This window comes from Epinephelus lanceolatus, chromosome 4 (genome assembly GCF_041903045.1).
Source record: "Epinephelus lanceolatus isolate andai-2023 chromosome 4, ASM4190304v1, whole genome shotgun sequence".
Classification (NCBI taxonomy): domain Eukaryota; kingdom Metazoa; phylum Chordata; class Actinopteri; order Perciformes; family Serranidae; genus Epinephelus; species Epinephelus lanceolatus.
Window position 1 is genome coordinate 45,766,153 of NC_135737.1, and position 17,658 is coordinate 45,783,810.

At 42.6% G+C, this 17,658-nt stretch overlaps 1 protein-coding gene across 3 annotated transcripts in view; it reads right to left on the bottom strand.

Moving 5' to 3' along the window:
* fam131ab (family with sequence similarity 131 member Ab) overlaps positions 1–17,658 on the bottom strand; it is a 32,678-nt gene that overhangs the window by 12,338 nt on the left and 2,682 nt on the right. For 2 of the 3 annotated variants that reach the window (XM_078167367.1, XM_033631923.2), the window contains exons 2-3: positions 4,714–4,807; positions 4,377–4,559 (exon numbers count right to left, since the gene is read on the bottom strand). In XM_078167367.1, the coding sequence (XP_078023493.1) occupies positions 4,377–4,559; positions 4,714–4,783 (253 nt within the window). In that variant the 5' untranslated portion in view covers positions 4,784–4,807. Of the gene's footprint in view, positions 1–4,376; positions 4,560–4,713; positions 4,808–15,638; positions 15,779–17,658 lie in introns of all 3 variants that reach the window. The other variant, XM_078167366.1, reaches the window with a different exon arrangement.

Consider the following 17,658-nt stretch of genomic DNA (forward strand, 5'->3'; position numbering starts at 1 on the left):
TGTTGTCTCCGTGGTACAAAGAACCATGTCAGAGGTGAAGCGTAAATGGTTTGATATGAAACTGGAGGCAAAGAAACGCATAAGCACACACACAAAAAATACAGCGGTCACCAAACAAACAGAAGATTCATTTTTGGGTTTTGAATGAAGTGGGAACGGGAAACCAGAGATGTTTTGTGCATAATGGATAAACTCTAAATCAGTGATGGCTGTCGGAATGTAGAGCTATTTAACATTTATTTTAACAAATGATACGATAACATATAGCCTACAGCAGTTTGTATGCATCATCTTCAAATTATTTGAATCTTAATAGCCTAAAGCTCTGTTTCATACAACGTAAATTAAACATTTTTCAAATCAGATTTATTCATTCAAATGATTAAAAAAACAAACAAAAAAAAAAACGTGTTGTCTCAAATAATTCTTTCAGCTGGCGCGTTCTCCTTCGTGGCTCCACCACCTGCTGCTCCTGCTGCTCCTGCTGAACCCAAGCACCGTGGCCAAAGAGGCTGTGATCCGGCTGTCCTTACGGATATTTTTATTATCATCATTCAACATGCAGAAAGAACGTGTAATCTACTGAGTCGATTTACATAGATAATTCACAATTATGAACCTAATCTGGATCTTAAACCTGCTAATTGCCAACTAATTTAACTAAATGTGTTATATTTTTAATATTTTGTCATGTTTAGATTACGTGTTTCAAAGGCATTGTGTACATAACAAGAGAGCAGTACGAGTTAAAATTGTAATTTCCAATAGTGACAAGCAATATTTATGTGCTTTACTAAATTTACACAAGCACTACGAATGGTCAGGAGCAGGAGTAGATTTTGTTAGTAGCTACGAAAAGATTGGAACTACTAAAATATTGATGAATGCGGACATGCACGTAAATTTCCATCTGCAAACAGTTTACATACAAATATCTTCTGCTCACGTTTCATGAATGAGACCCAATGTGTGCCACCACACGTAATGTGGCATTAAGAGGTTGTGGTCATTGCATGTATTTCTGTGAGATCAGGTTGATTGGGCTGTCGCTTGTAGCAACTACAGTTTTTCCAACACCTACTGCCAGTTTCCAAATTTGGATTTTCCCACAGGCCTGTTTGCTGCTGTGACCGTGTTAACCTGGTGAGCAGGACTTGGTCAGTCCACATAAACCTCTGCTGTCCACAACGGTGCACCAGAAACTGGAAAAACGGCACTCTAATGCACACATAGATGCAGCTACAGACATGTACTATCATATTCTCACACTCACACACTCTCTCTTTCCTACACACACACACAGTGACATAAGCCTCTTTGTGTTGGTCAAGGTTGGCAGCCAGTTTCATGCACTGCGAACAGACACTGCAGGATTACCTTCAAAGAATGTGTGTGTGTGTGCTGGCAGAAGTCAGACCATCAATAGGACAACCCCACCTGCATTTTTCAATTCTCAGGATGCCTCCCACACAAACACACGCCGCTGTGTTCTCCTGTAACAAGCCTGCTGCATACAGACCACAACACACCACACACTCACTTCACACATTCGCACATGTTCACTTTATAGACGAACGTGCTCGCTGACATTCACGCAGTGTGTCCAGTCACCCTCAGTAACACCATCACAGGGCTACAAGGAAAGTAGTTGGCAAAAATAAATGGAGTCAGCACAACTGGCTCCCTGATGGAGTGGACGCGATGATGTAAGCTGAAGAGACAAGGAGAAATATAATGTGTAGTAATGTCTCTGGACTGCTAGTCAACTTCTACTGATTAAATAAAAGGTTGTTTATGTGCCATTTACACTGAAACAGGGCTTAATAAATTGATTTAATATATGCATTGGCCAGATTCAAGCTTTTCTGATCATATACTATTAAATAAAACATGAAATAATGATCTATCAAGAACTCAGCTTGTTTGAATCATCATTACAGTTACACATGAAACCACTATCCTCACCGAAGAATACTGAAATGGACCCTTTACTGTGATAATGGATCTCAAAGATGGGGCATCAGAAGAGAAGTGATGTAAATAGTAAGATATAAAAGTGGACAGAAAAAACAGAAAGGAGAACAGAGGAGGTTCGGTGGAAAATCACTCAGTCACGGTGGCACTAGCCAGGAGCAAAACCTTACTGTGCAAATTAACCTTGAGAGTCTGCATTGCAGGGAGCGAGCCAGAGAACGGAGGCAGAGCAGGCAGGGTGAAAAAGACGGAGGAAAAGAGGAGATAAAGAGACATTAAAAGAGGGGACAGTGTGAAAAGGGTGAAGTGGGGTAATGAATAAAGGGGGCGGGAGTGAATGAAAGAAAAGTAAAAGATGAGGTGAGTAAAAGATAAGAGGAGACGGATGAGAGGAGCAAATCATCTGTATGTATGGAGGAGAGGAGTGCAGGGCGATGACTGTGGCTGAGGAGTCGAACACCCCATCTGCACCTGGCATTAACCTGTGATCTGTATCTGGGAACTGTATCTGGATAATGACATCTGATCAGGGTCCTTTGCACTTACACCTGGTGTTTTAACGTGATGATCTGATCGCTGTAATCAGATCTCAGCATGCAATAAGAAGGAGGGCCAGAGAGGTGAAGCTGCTGTGTGGACTCTGCTTGTTTTTGAAGGGTTCGTCCAAAGCTTTGAGACAGATGTGGAGCGAGGTGACCTTTCAACTTGCTTTGATTTGACTGATCTAAGGAAATAACCTTGATGAACTGCTGATATACTGTTTAGCCTTTCCTTGAATTGTTTCTGATCACTGTCGGGAGAATCAGGTCCAGACATTAGTTGGGTTTCCATCCGACTATTTTTATTTGCATTTTCAACAATTGCGAAAAAAAAACTTGAATGGAAACGCCAGAAATTCGAAAAAAGGCTGAAATACTGCATAAAAGTTTTTAAGTGTGGAGGGGGTGGAAAAGTCAGTGTATCGATATTAGGAAAATGAGACTTTTGGCAATGGAAACAGATTTAGCGAATAAATGATAACGTAGGCTACCGGATCCTATTTCTACTTCACTGGGAAGTGAAGTTCTGCTGGACAACTACTTCCCAAAAGTCCTTTATGCGCCTACGTTCCCATACACGCGGACAACGACGCGGTGGTCCCCTTCTCCCAATCTCTAACAGTAGTACTGAGGTCAGTGAGTGTAGTCTTTCTCATTTCTTTTTCAGGACACTTATGTACGCTGACAACGCTGATATGAGTGTGATGAGAGCTCTCGCAATAGCCAAGAAGTTCCCAAGGAATCTCTCCATCTCGTCGAAGTCATGGATGTGCTGGTAGTTGTTTACAGCAGTTGTGGACATGAGACGCTCTCAATGACGTCATCTCATGGCGCCCTCTTCTTCTACGGGTGTTGTTTTGCATTTTTATTTTTATTTTTCACGAGAAGCACCACCTACTGCTTGACCTGTTGACTCCAAATACTCGCAAAACAATAATGAATGGAAACGTTCATAAATTCGTATTTTCTTTAGCGCATTTTCACAAAATTTGCTTAAAATTTGCGATACATTTGGATGGAAACCCAGTTATTGACCAGAGTTTCCTTTTCATGCATGTAGCACACAGCAGGAAGTCGCTCATGTCAGAAGCGTTCTCACCTACTGGAAAACACTCTGTTTTCTTTAAGCCCAATATACAGTGTGTGATTTTGGGCTGTCCCAGATGAAACGTGAAAGAAACGTGGCGATATCTTTGGTCGTGGCTCTACAGTAAAACGATGGTCTTATGTCACACCGTAAGAGGGTCAGGGACGGCTGTTATCATGGTCTTGGGATCAATTCCGACAGTGTCATAACTTTGGGATGACCATCTCACTGTGTGACTGCTGTTACCACCTACGTCTACAAACCAACCAACAGAAATGCCGCATGAAATGACGCACTGATCAGCAGTAAACCCAGACACACAGACAGATAGCAGCTCGCCATGGAGGTGAAACACGCCAAAAGAAATGTGTGGGAGTCCAGCAAAGAGGAAAACCTTGTGGAGTTGGAGAAGTAATAACCCGTGCAGCATCCTTGCGCTCTCAATATGGGAAGTTATTGCATCGTATGTCATCGTTGCAACGTCTTGATTATTACTGACTAATGATCATGTGACATAAATACTCATCTGCTCCTTTTTACACATGTTCACCTTTTTGTTTCGATGGTTTTTCATTTAATTGGGATCTCCTCTGTGATATTTCATTAGTTTCTCACACTTTTGTTGCGCTCTTGCCCGAGGTGTGTGTGCCACCTCTTCAGTGTATTTGTTTTCAACTGATCTGTGCATATTCAAAAACCCTGGATCAGCTTAAACTGTGAGTGTCCCAAAGCAGGCTGTAATATTTATGTAGAAAACAAGAAAACAGAAGTCTTACCGGCGGCAAAGCGTGCCTCCTGCTCTCCCTCAGTGAGGTCGGAGTAAGAGTTGAAGTCTGATTCCAGAGCTGCTGGAGTGTCGATGGGCTTACACCAGCCTTTCCACTCTATCAAGTGGGCCACTCTGCCCTGAGCCATGGCTGTAGGCTTTGTCACATGGTCCTTCACAACCTGGGAAATGCCTGCAAGGAAAAAATAATGGGTTAGGCAACTGTATAACTTTTATGATGACTACACATTTTTAGTACGTGCATTCAAACATTTACAGGGTGTACAAACACCTGTGCCTAGTTATCAGCTGCATTAATAAACTTCAGTGTTAAATGATGCACCTACCATGCAGGGAAGATCGCGCTAATGCAGCAATCTCTTGAATGGTGAGCGCTCTTCTTGATTTTGGTAACATTTCAATGGTGTCATCAACATTCACCTGAAACGACAAGAGAAAAAAAAAAGAGTGTGACTCAGGGGAAAACTGGTGCAGCAGCACAGCTCAGCATGAATGTGAGCCAGCGCCTGAATACATCGTGACTCACAGGATAACCCAGTGTTGTCTTTTCATGGAGAGGGGACTCTTGTGTTCACAGCACTTCAACAACTTCAGTGTACTTCAAGGCCTTGGAAAGTGAGGAGTTTTCTCTTACGCACCAATCAATGCTTTTAATGAGTCACAAGCTGTATGCCAACAACCAAACGTAAACGTGCATGCACGCTCGTGAGCATATTGATTTGTGCTGAACAATTATTATAAAGCAGCTGCTCATAAGTGGGACTGTGTTCATGTTGGAATCATGACAACCAAATCACTCTCATATCACTGATTAACATGTTTAATCTTGTCTGTTTAAACCATAGAAAAAGGTGGAAAAACAACAAGTTGTGGTTTGTGGGGGATATGTGCTGGACTATTTCTTAGTGATTGGCAAAAATTAACGAACTAATCTTTTTGAGCAACTGTTTTTAGTTCCCGGTATGATGTCAAGCCACTTACGAATCCACTAACTGTATCCACTATCTTTTCCCACAAACTGTTATCGTAGGGATCTGCTCACACTTTGTGCTACAGCGAGTGAATGAGACCTGATTAAACAGGGCAAGAGTCAAGACTTCAGCAATGAAATGTGATCGGGAATTCATATTCCATATTGTTACGACACCATGTGAACAAAAATAGCATTTTATGTCTTGTGTGTGATTTATCCTGGCTTCATGTGAGCAGAGGAAATCTCTGCTAGTTGCTAGGCTAATTTATACAATGTAAAATGCCACAGGCTTGTGCTAATACTGTTAGCATGCTGTATTTGTTTGGAAAACATGTTTAGTATAAGACAGTTGTTTTGTCAGTGAATCTTGTGAGCTGTAATGGAGCCGAATTTTGTCACGTTACCTTTGTTAAATGTCGCTGTTGTCCCTGGCTTCATATGAGCAGAGGAAATGTCTGCTAGCTGCTAGGCTAATTTACACAATGTAAAAAGCCATAGACCTGTGCTAATAACGTTAGCATGTTGTATTTGTGGGGAAAATGTGTCCAAATAAAGACAAGTGTTTGTCTGTGAATGCTGTGAGTTATAGTGAAGCTGATTTGTGTACTTGGGTTTGAAATTGTCTCTATTAAGCCATGTTTAATGTGTGTTTAATGTGTGTTTTGAATCAACTAAACTTTACAGCACTTCACAGAAACCCTGCTGTGGACTAGTGTTTTGAAGGTGTAACTGCAGAGTGACACAGACACACCAACACACAAAAATAACTCCTCACAATGGTGTAGGCCACGTGTGTAGGCTGCAGCGTAGGCTCTGCATAGAGCTGACGCACAAGTATAAATCTGCCCTAAGGCTGCAAAGGTAACTGAGACGTCGGCTACTTGCCCCTCAAAGAATGACAGAGATTTCTGTAACATTGTATTAAGCCTACATGGCCTACACACATACAAATGGGATGCTGAATCAAAGCATCAAAATTAATATTTTATGCATGAAAGAGAAGTTTTGTGGGGCGGGCAGCACTAGCTGTTGAACGTGCATGTACTATAATGACTGTCACAGAGAAACTGACACCATATTTTGCAAAACGTATCAACTCTCGATAGGTCTGACACATTTATATGTGTTAATATGAAGGAACGACACTGTCTGCTCATCACTATGCCTTAGCTGGGCGCAGTGACTTCCAGGGGTCTTGCCGTCACAGGAAGTTGCCAGGCAACCAGCGGAGACAACAACTATTATATAACAAATTATTATGACATTTGTGCAGCTCATTATTGCTGTCTTATGAAACACAGACAGGCAGATTATTTCACCTCACCAAGTACAAACAAAAGGTGAGAAAAGTACAAGCCAATGATACCAATAGTTGTCACCACAATGTAACTAAAGTGGTTTGGTAAATTAGCCAGATGGCTAATGAGCACACTAATAGTACATTAAGGGTAACTGAGCTGACTCTTCTCAAGCTACAAGTACGTTGCTGCACCTATGACTACAGACAAGAAGGCATAGAGAGAAAAGCAGACGTCTACAGCTGTGCCAGATGTGGCTGTTTGTAGACCTTAGATGCATCTGCAAATATTCAAGTAATTATATAGGAAAATGTGTTGAAAGGAAACTGATAAAGCTTTGTGTCCAGGTAATTTCCCCCACAGTGAGTGTACAGAACCAGACAGTAGACAAAGGATGGACCCCCTCCTCCCGTCTGTCCTCCATCAAATCTGTCTGCTCTGTAAAGTCAAACCACAAAGGGAGTATCGGATGTTGACAAGTTCCTTTGTCTGCTAACTCTTTTTATAGCCCTACCTGTACTCACGTGGGAAACGGCGCACGTCAACAGCAAAGGCCGCATGCTGAGCTGACGCTGCCGTGTTGTTACTCAATATGGGTCAACACACTTGGCTGGCTGAGCAATCTGATGACTGGTTTAGGCAGACAAGTATATCTTAACAGGTACAGGTTGTGCTCAGCCCCTTGGTGACCTCGCTGACGCTCCAGTTTCACCCGCTTTCATTTCGAGAAAGAACAAATGAACCACTAGCAAACAAAACAAGCATTTGGACAGTTGAGTCATTTTAAAATCTTCCTCTCTTCCCTCCTTTCATTAATGAGTCAGCATTCATAACAGACCTCATCTGATATGCAGCGAATTAGGAAACACCGGACGTCATCTCAGAAACATCACCCTGACCTTGTCCTGTCAGTTCATCTTAACAGCAACAAAATACCAGCTGAGTAACAAACAAACAGGAACAAAATCATCTGTCAGAAAGGCCCTGCCAGAGCGAGGGGGAATCCCGAGCTCATGATGGCATCAGCAGCTGCCGCGAGGCGTGATAATCCTCTTGTGCCGCAGAGCAGCTCACAGATCAGAGGGAGGATAATCTGGAGGAGATGTGACATGCACCCTCGAGGAGGGTTAGAAAGATATATTGTGTTGATCTTTAATTAAAAATCAGATGTCAGGCAGTTAATGCTGTCCACCCACAGCTGAATTTGTTTTATTTGTTTTCAAACAGTTGCCCAGAGAAATCATTTCAGTATGGTGTGGGAGGGCTTTATACATCTTTGGGGATATACAACTCAGAAACTCCTGTCTCACCCTTCGCTAATGCCCCTCAACTTGATTTCAATTCTATTTTTTTTTCCAGTAGAGTATACCATGATGATGTGAATGCTGTTTCAGAGACATTTCTACCCTGACAGGAAGAAAGTCTGCAAAGAAAACTTGTCATTTCTGGAGTTTGGAGGCACAAAATGCTCTAATTAAAGGAGCAGTGTGCAGGATTTAGTGGCATCTATTGGGGAAGATTGCAGAATGCAATAAGCTCAAACTTATCCAATGTGTCGAGTGTGAATTCCCAAGTAGAATTCCTTCAGTGTTCATTGTTTAGGAGGTGTGCACAAATTATCTGCAGAGGCCTCTTCATCTCAAGAACAAATGGACCCGGTGATTTAAACCAGTACACACAGTGAATAAAGCAGTTTCAAGGTACAAATGAGTGTGTCTCCAACACTGTTTGGCATGTCAGAGACCAGCTGCTAGCCCAGCACCTGTCAATGTGCGCTCACTCTTCTATAATTTAAGATCCAGGCATTCAGGAGGTTTTAAGCGGGAGCCAAATTATCCATAAAGGTCTCTTCATCACCAAAACAAAAAGACAGTGACTGAAACCAGTAAAAACGTTGAATAAATAAGTGTTACATTGAAAAAAATCTGTTTCTCCCACACTTCTCTTGGCTGAGGGGCTGTTGACCACAATGACTGACGAGAAAACTACAGACTGCAAATATAATGGACGTAGCTATAGTAACATCAGCTATAAGTTAGTAAACTGTCATTGTGAAGCCTTAAATTCTGCGTGTCTACCGTTGCCATCCTGTTGTTTTGGAGCCAGAAGAGACCATATTTGGGCGAGAGGCTGGCACTATGGAGGAGTGAAATATGGGTATGACTGAGAGGCTGAGGACGCTATCGACAGACAGGCTGTCGCTCAAAGTGACCTGTCCTTAATTAAAAAAAGTAAACCCCCTGCAGATGTCATGACGGAGCAAATTAGCTTTAAAAACCAAAACTGATTTTTGTACCCGACTGTAAACATGTTTATTTCTGCTGTATAGTTGGACAGTTTAACATGGGGGTCTGTTTTGGAGCCAGCCTCAAGTGGTCGTTCAAGGAACTGCAGTTTTTGGCACTTCTATGTTGGCCCAGAGGCTGCCACTTCTAGCCTCATCTATCTTACCATACCACAGTAACTTTACTTTTATTACGTAACTGTACGTTAAGGACGTAACGTCATTCATGGGGCACTAATTGATAGGATATCACACAAACCGTTCTGTGAGGATACGTTGTAAGATTACAGCCTACCTAAAGTTACTTTCCTAAATCTAAGAGGTAGCAGTCCCTTTAATATGAAAATCTGTCCACTTGATGGTCCAGTGTGTCAGATTTTGGATCACAACCAGCTAAAACTTCTCCTGGTTAGAATTCCTTCAGTGTTTATTGTTCAGGAGGTTTTTAGTGGGATTCAAATTATCAGCAGAGTGACCTTTTTCTACAAAACAAATGGATCGGGTGATTTAAACCAGTAAAAATACTCAATGAAGCAGTTTCACAATATATATCAGTGTTTGTCCTACCCTGTTCGACACGTCGCAGACACCTGCAAATGTGTGCTCACCTTTTGTTGTTCGGGAGGATTTTACCAGGAGCTCAGTTATCCAGAAGTCTCCTCCTCTCCAAAACAAATTGACTAGGGGATTAAAACCAGTAGTAACACTGAATAGAGCCATTTCACATTTTAAAAAAGCAGTGTTTTTCCGAGGCTGCTCATCATGGAGGGGTTGCTGACCAAAGTGGCTTACACAAAAATGTAAAAGGCCCTTTAAGCGTTACATTCAAGTACATTGTAGTATCTGACGTGCCACATGTTATGTGACGACCGGGGTCTTATATGATTAGTTAGGGACCCAGGTCAAGATTTTATTATGGCTTAGGTCAAGGATAGATAAGTAAGATGAAAGGTTGGATTCCATCTAGATTGTCTCTCTGTCACTTGTCACATTTTGTCTCAAAGTTCATCAAAACAACCGACCTATATATGCAGGGTAAATTGAGCCGTTATTCAGAGCAGTTCATATTGGCTTCTAACTCTCTCTCAGGCTTCCTAGGCGCTTGATTTGATGCTGTACTTCTTGTAATAAACCTTTCTATATACAAGCAAGACGGTGTCAGCGGAGTGTCCTCCATCATCTTCACATCATCGCTGTTCAATAAACAACAACATCAAGAAGAGCTTTTATCAACTGGGTCCAGCCACAGCTCGAGCGTCACTTCGCCACACAGCTCCACTTAACAGCACCGCCGGCTCCCAGCTCTGCTCCCCTCCCCCCTCTGCTTCCCCACTGCCCTACTGAACAGCAGAGCGAACACAGAGGGAGGACATGAGCTGCACTCCGAGCAGGCCGAGGGCTTCAGTAAGACTGCTGTGCTGCACCTTTCCCATCACACACTCCAACATCATGCCGCATATTAATCAGGACAGACTTGTGTCTACAGTGAAGATATTAGGCCCTGATGAGGAGAGCAGGAGAAACAAACATAATGTCAGGAAGTCATGAATGTTCATGGTCTGGTGTACACAGACAGCAGAGGGGCTGTCATGATGCTGCTCAGGTTCACTTTTAGCTTTTGGTTAACAGTTGAGTTACTAATGCGGCCCGGAGACGGCGCAGAGAAAAACACAGCAGATTCTTCGACACAGCACGTATGTTGGGAGCTGAGAGCAGGCAGGGCGCGGGCTGACGGAGGGTGTGTGACATAAAACTGACGTGACTGGTGTCTCCCTATCTGCAGCACCTGGGAGCCTGAACACACACACTTTAAGGATTTCAGAATTTTGTTCAAATAAAATATTAAAAATCTGATTTAATAACCCAACATGGCTTTTCAGGCTCAGTTATATCAGAAAGCCTGAGCGCTTTTTGTTATCGTGCAGCCGTCACACGACGTCACAGGTTTCCTAAGTGGCTCAGACGCATTTGTATTTATTGCACTGCACATGTTTCAAGCTAATTAAAATACAGCAGGAATCTATTCTGTGCCGTTGAATAGGCTGATTGACTCCTTTTCTTGTTAATCAAACGTCAGCTGCAAAACACAGCAGTGCAGACACATTTTGCTTTTTGCTTGTTTTGCTCTTTGTTCTTCTGTCGCACACACACACACACGCAGGAACATGGAAGTTATTACACAAAATTATATGAGAAAGCAAGACATTAATTGTTCCAGTGGAGCAGGCTGGTGCGATATCTGCACCCCTGGTGGAAAATAACCTGAACATTTGTCTCCTCCTCTGACATGCCACGTTTCTGTGCATTCCTCTGAGCCTCTCAACTTTTCCACAATGGGAACATTTCTATGGCAACTGGTCGCCATGGAACAATTCCTCCCGGTATGCCTGCGCGCCTGATTCACTGATGATGTCACACACTCAGAACACAAGCCAGTGGCCACAACAGACGGATGAATGAATCTCGCACGTGCCGTCCTGCTTTAAATTACTGCAGAAATGATGCCAGACTTAAGACGGACGTCAGAGACACGCCGTTTGCATCATCATGGATAAATTGAATCTGTTTGATAGTGACACATTTTTATTTAAGTTTTATAACCATCAAGTATGATATCTTATTTTGTGAGTTATCAAATTGCTGCTCACCCCTCAAAAAACAGAAGATTTCCTGCTACAAAATTTAACCAAATATACCTAATCAGTGTCTTTTCGGGGTCCCTGAAGTGTAAGGCATTAGATATGTGATAAGATCAGCAGTCCAGCCAGCCTGTCTCCCACAGTGCCCAGTATTCAATAACAGGCCTGAGCAGTAGAACAGTGAGTAGTAAGAGGCTGCGTTTCATAATGGATCACTTAGGCCCTGCTAATCATCGCCTGGCTGGCTCACTGTGACACATCACATTCACACCCAGATGGTGTGCACTGATGGATAAAAGAGGCAAGGTGGATTCATCATCCTCATTACCATCTTCATCTTCATCTCTGAGCCAACTGTAGGCATCCCTCTGACTTCGGCTGCACAACATTAACATTAAGGTCCGGGATTTCTACACACAGATACTGTAGGCTGCTAACAGTGGCATTAAATGGCTTTTGCTGCATCAGAACTCTTCTTTTTGGGGTTCTTAGATTATGATGGTTCCTTGTAGAGCCATCACTGTGACCGAGGTGCTTTCGAAACTCCTTATTTTCACACCTAATATCTTATCTTAAGAAGTTTTGGGAGCATCTTGTCAGTCATCTGCCTCTGCTCTATAAAACCCCACAGCTGGATCAGAACCTCTGGTGTAGGGCTGAAACAGTATGAGATTTTCACAGTACAGTAACCATCTTAGAAAATATGTCAGTTTCACAGTATTATGTACTGTATGTGTATAAAGCCCTATCTGTCCCCGTCCTACATCGCAGACCTTCTAACCCCCTATTGTATGCCCAGGTCCCTCAGGTCAGCTGACCTGGGGCTCCTGGCTGTCCCACGCTCCAGACTTTTTTTTTTTTTTTTGAAAGATATTTTTTTGGGCATTTCTGGGGGGGGGGGTAATGACATGCAGCAAAGGGCCACAGGCTGGAGTCAAACCCGGGCCGCTGCGGCAACGGCCTTGTACATGGGGCACCTGCTCTATCCACTAAGCCACCGACTCCAGGCTCAAAACCTATTTTGGTTCATTAGCGTTTGAGTCCCCCTGATGTGGCTCTCCCTGACGCGTGCCTGTGTGTTGTGTCCCTAAATGTGTGAGCTGTGTACCTGGTTGTTATGTTGCCTCTTACGTGTGTGTTTTTAGCATTTTATTATTTTGGTACAGCACAAGTGAGTTATTTTTAAATGTGCTTTATAAATAACTTTGAGCTGAGTTGAGATTATTTTTTATTATAGTTATTATTATCATTATTATCATTATCAGGCTAAATGATCCCTAAACGAGGGATTCAACTGGAAGCTTAAAAACATTTTATTACCATATTTGAAACATGAAACCATTTTATAATGGCAGTATGTGTAAAAGGTCTCCCTTTTGAAAATAACTTAAATAAAGTTGAGATTTGTCCAGTTGCTTTTCTTTTTTCAGTATCGTAAATAAGCAAATGTACACAGCATGATAACTTTAGGTTATGGATACAACCCCGGTTCTCTGATTAGCATGAGCGTCTCACCAGACCACTCTTTGCTTTGGGAGCGAGGAAGAGAATGACACCTGACACTGTGTCAGCCCAACATTTACAAGGAGGGTCTAACCCCCTCCTGACATACATGTCACTAGTTCGAGCCAGTTGGGGCTGGTGTAATGTTATTTGAGCTTCTGGTGAGGTCATGCAGGTGGCATTCCCTGTAGTGAGACACGAAACAAATGCTTTGAAAGAAAACTGTTAAATTATAAGTGTCCACCCCACCTGCACTCCTGACTAAACCACTCCCACCAAGATTATAAAACTCCACCCTTCAGACTGTCACTGTCTTTTCCTTCCAAACATGCCCCACAGGACAAAGAGATGACTTGTGTGTGGAATATGGAGTTTTCACCTTTATAATGTTTTACTTTGTTGATCCTGTGTGTGTTGTTTAATGTTAACAGATTGTTTTGTGCTTATTGTTCGAAGATTCCTGAGATTAAACGTTGTTAAGAAGAAAAAGCTAACGACATAGTGGATGCTTTAATGATGTGATTTAAATGATACCTAATTTACTTATATTATTTTTATATTGTTGTTATTGTTGTTTTCTTTTATTATTCCCTTTTATAAAAGAAATCATCTGACAACCGCCTTAGAACTGCTCAACCACCATGTCTGCAATAAAGTGTTGAAACAGCTCCCTGGATCCTGTGCTTCAATGTGCACCCCGACATCAGATGTTCTGTGAGCCAGCGTCAGCATAACTATACAGTTTTTCAATAACTGTCCATATTAATATGCCTTGAAACCAGTATACGGCTGCAACCCTACTCTGGTGCAACCAGTGGAAAGGAAATGTGTTTTCTTCAGGCTGTTAAAGTCAAATAAACATTCAAATAAGCCGCTACAAATCCAGCATCTCACAGCTGAAGATGATCCAGCTGTGCGTAAGTGGTCTAACAGTGCGATCAGTCCAGCTGTTCAGCAGTAACCTCTTAAGTAGAGACGATGTGTTACATGTTTTTCAAAAGGCCAGATATATAGGTACATATCAGGTACATGTTGGAGTTAAAATTTTTACTTTAACATCTCAGTACTAGTGTTACAAACTGCAGCGTAATACACATTTTATTTTTACTATTTTTAATTTTATTTCTTTGTATTTCCATACTTCTAATTCATACTTGTATTCTTAGGGTTGAAACACACATCAATAAAGTTATTGAACCAGGAAGGGTTTGAGAAAATCATTTTCTGCTTCATGCAGCCGATCACTGAGAGACTGTCACCTCTGATTGGACAAATCTGGTCAGCGCCTGACTGGGTCATAATACACGAGGCTGATTGTAGCTTGGCTCAAATCATGTGACGTGACTTACACTGAACATCTTGTGTAACATTACAGAGTACTTGGATCATCACGGTCAGCTGATTGGCTTTATGTGACGGCCTTATTATGACTAAAATTGTAAAACGAATTATTTACCATATCATATCATATTATTATCATACTGATAATAATGATGATAACAACTGTGCTTATTTTTAAAACAATAGATCACTATCAGTCCAGAATAGGTGATCATTAAGTTGTAAGTTTACACAACAGTTTCTGTATATTTTGAACAGTGTATAGCAGTGGATTATGCTGTGGTTATGTTTATATTTACTTTATGTGTTTAGCATAAGTTATATTTACAACAGGTATGGTGCCATAAAGCAGTGTAGTGTGCATGACAGTAGGAGACTGTGGGCAATGTAAAGACAGCAAAAACTCTGTGTTGCTTTAGATCATCCACACCCCTCCTGCAGTGGCTCTGCAAACCCCCAGAGGGGCCCGCCCTGCAGTTTGAGAACCACTTGTGTAGACCCACCTGGGGAGCTTCAGATCTGAACATTTTAAATTTAAACTGTAGATTGTTGGATTCCATGTACTGTCTTTTTATTAACCCTTACTGTATCCTGTAATGAAGGGTCACAACAGCAACACGTGTAGTTGTAAGATGTACAGACACAGTATATTTAGGAGGGACGCAGACAGGTTGGTTTATTTATTTATCTTGGTTTGGTGAAGATGCGGTTTGTATGTTTAATATCTAAGATTGTTGCTTATTCATCTTCTTCCAGCTCCTTTTTGAGCATGTCTGTTTTGTCTTTATTTTGCTCAAAATAAAGTCATTCATTCAAACTACACATGTTGCTGGTGTTTTTGGCTCTTTTGGACTATTTCATGGACCCTGGAGTAAAGGTGACGTTTAGTCAGAGATCTATATTCTTCATTAATTTACTGTCAGAAATGACTATAGTACTTTTCGGCTCAACTCCACGAAGTGATATCAGCTGGTAAACGCTTTTTCACGGCATCTAATGAAGGTAGAGATGTCCATTTAGTGAGCTATTTCACTTCCACTAAATTTAATGCGTCATCATCCACCATAAAGCCACTATGAAACACTTAGAAATATCTACTGGCCTATGTTCTAATAAGAAGTGGCCCATAGGTGAGTCTTCTCTGCACGAGGTGTAAATGAGCTGCTGTGTTACAAAACCAGAACAGACTGTAAAAAACAAAAGTTAAGGGCACCTCGCTGAAGTCCAGTGCGCCCAAAGGTGCAGTCAGAATCAGTCTGCGCGCCAAGCAGGTCCGCGTGTTCCCCAAAAGCGCGAGGTCAGACAGGGAGCTCGCCGCGCTCCAGTCCACGCGCAACGAACCGTCAATGGCCACTGTCAGGAGGAAGAGAGCCACGTGAAGATTACAGCAAATGAACAGTCGTAAAACTCATAGTCGCCCCGAGACAGATTCTGGCTCCAAAAATAAATCAATAAAAATGAATATCATGACAGCAAAGCTTCATATCTGTTTGTTTTTTATTACTGGAGCAAGAATGATCAACTATGAGTTTTAAAGAAGGCTAACGTGTTGTGTCACCATGCCAACCCATGCCTCCACGCGGGGACCTCAGGGCAGCCAGGGACGATGACCATTGGGGAGAATGTAATGTAGCCGTATCTCACTGCAGTTTACACCCAAAGAAAACCACATTAAACACCTCTAAATGAAATACAAAAAAATAGAAAATCCCCCAAATAAACCTGGGCCCACCAGCCAATTTCAGAAAGTCTTAAAAAGATGCATCAGGTGTATAAAAAGGGTTTCTAAAGGCAACTGTGAAGCAAAAGAAAAAGCATCTGATTGGAAAAATCAAGTGTTAGATTTGTTAAGAACTCAAAATATTTCAATTAAAAAGACTGAATTGTTTTTGCAGCATCATCGGGATGCAGGCTCGACATCATTTTGGGGTGCTACAGAACTTAAAGGCATCTTAATGCTTGTACCACACACTCTCAGAAAGTCTTTAAAATCATTGTAAGGTAGTTTTTAACACAGTTTTCACTATGCATGGTACAAGTCTAAGTGTCAGGCTCAGCATTCACAGAAGCCTTTTACTGCTGAGACTACTTGTAGTGAGATAACATGGGGGGTTTGGGCACGGAGGCCCACGTCCATGCACTTTAAAGCCATGCCATGTCATGCAGGTAAGGCTCTGGCAGCAGCCCAATCCTCTTTGATATTTCATGAAGTAGTTCTGCTTTGTCAGAGAGAGAGAAGCGGTGTAACACATTTAAAAAAGAAAAAAGCACAGAATAAGGGACGTGTCCTGTGATGGCGTTATGCAATTTTTTACCCCCCTGATGTTTTAATACACAATCTCTGACGTGCACAGGCCTGGCCACGTCATCCACCACACAGAGGCACGCTGCGAGACCAGCAGCAGCAGCAGCGCTTCATGGATGGAGCGCAAATGTCACTAAGCACTTCCTGGCTGCACATTTCACATCGCCGCACACAGATACAGGAGTGTGTGGGTGACTACATGAGTTTAACCTTTCTAAGAGCTGCTCTCGTCATGGCCTGACAGACTGGGGGACCATCGTGGATCAGAGGTGCTCATCAACGCGCTCCTGGGCCAGCACAGAAGATTTCAGCACCTGGACAGCTCCTATCCACCCGCCACATCACTGTGGCTCCCTCCTTACTCACACACGCGCGCGCGCGCTTGCAATCCTGCGTGTGCTCGCCTCTCTTCAAATCAGATTTGCAAAACGAGATTAAGAGGTGGGCCTCTAAATGTCAGAGCCTGGCTCCTCTTTCCTGCCCTCCCGCTGCAGCGAGGCGTTTCTAGTTACTGTCTGTGAAAAGAACGACTCGCTCGATTAGTCGCCAGCACCCATCTCAAATATTGAGTCCAATATCAAGACCAATCACTCACCCTCCTCCCCCACCACCACCCGGGGTCAAAGACCTGCCGTTTAGCGCGCCGAGCTCAAGTTGCCCACCAGCTGAATTCAATATGTGCCGTTTAATTGGGTGTGATGACATGATGAGATCAGGTGCCCCGGGTGTATTGTGTCGCTGGATCTAGGCCACCTCGGTCAATGAAAGTATTGTTGAGAGGAGTGAAAGATGCGCACGTGCTGTTTTTGTATGGCATGAGATGGATGTCCAGAATGTGACAGTCATCTGAGCAGGGCGCGTGTAGGCGGTGCGGCCGCGCTGTTTCCCTCTACACTGAGGGACTTTGTGGTGACACGTCAGCAACTAA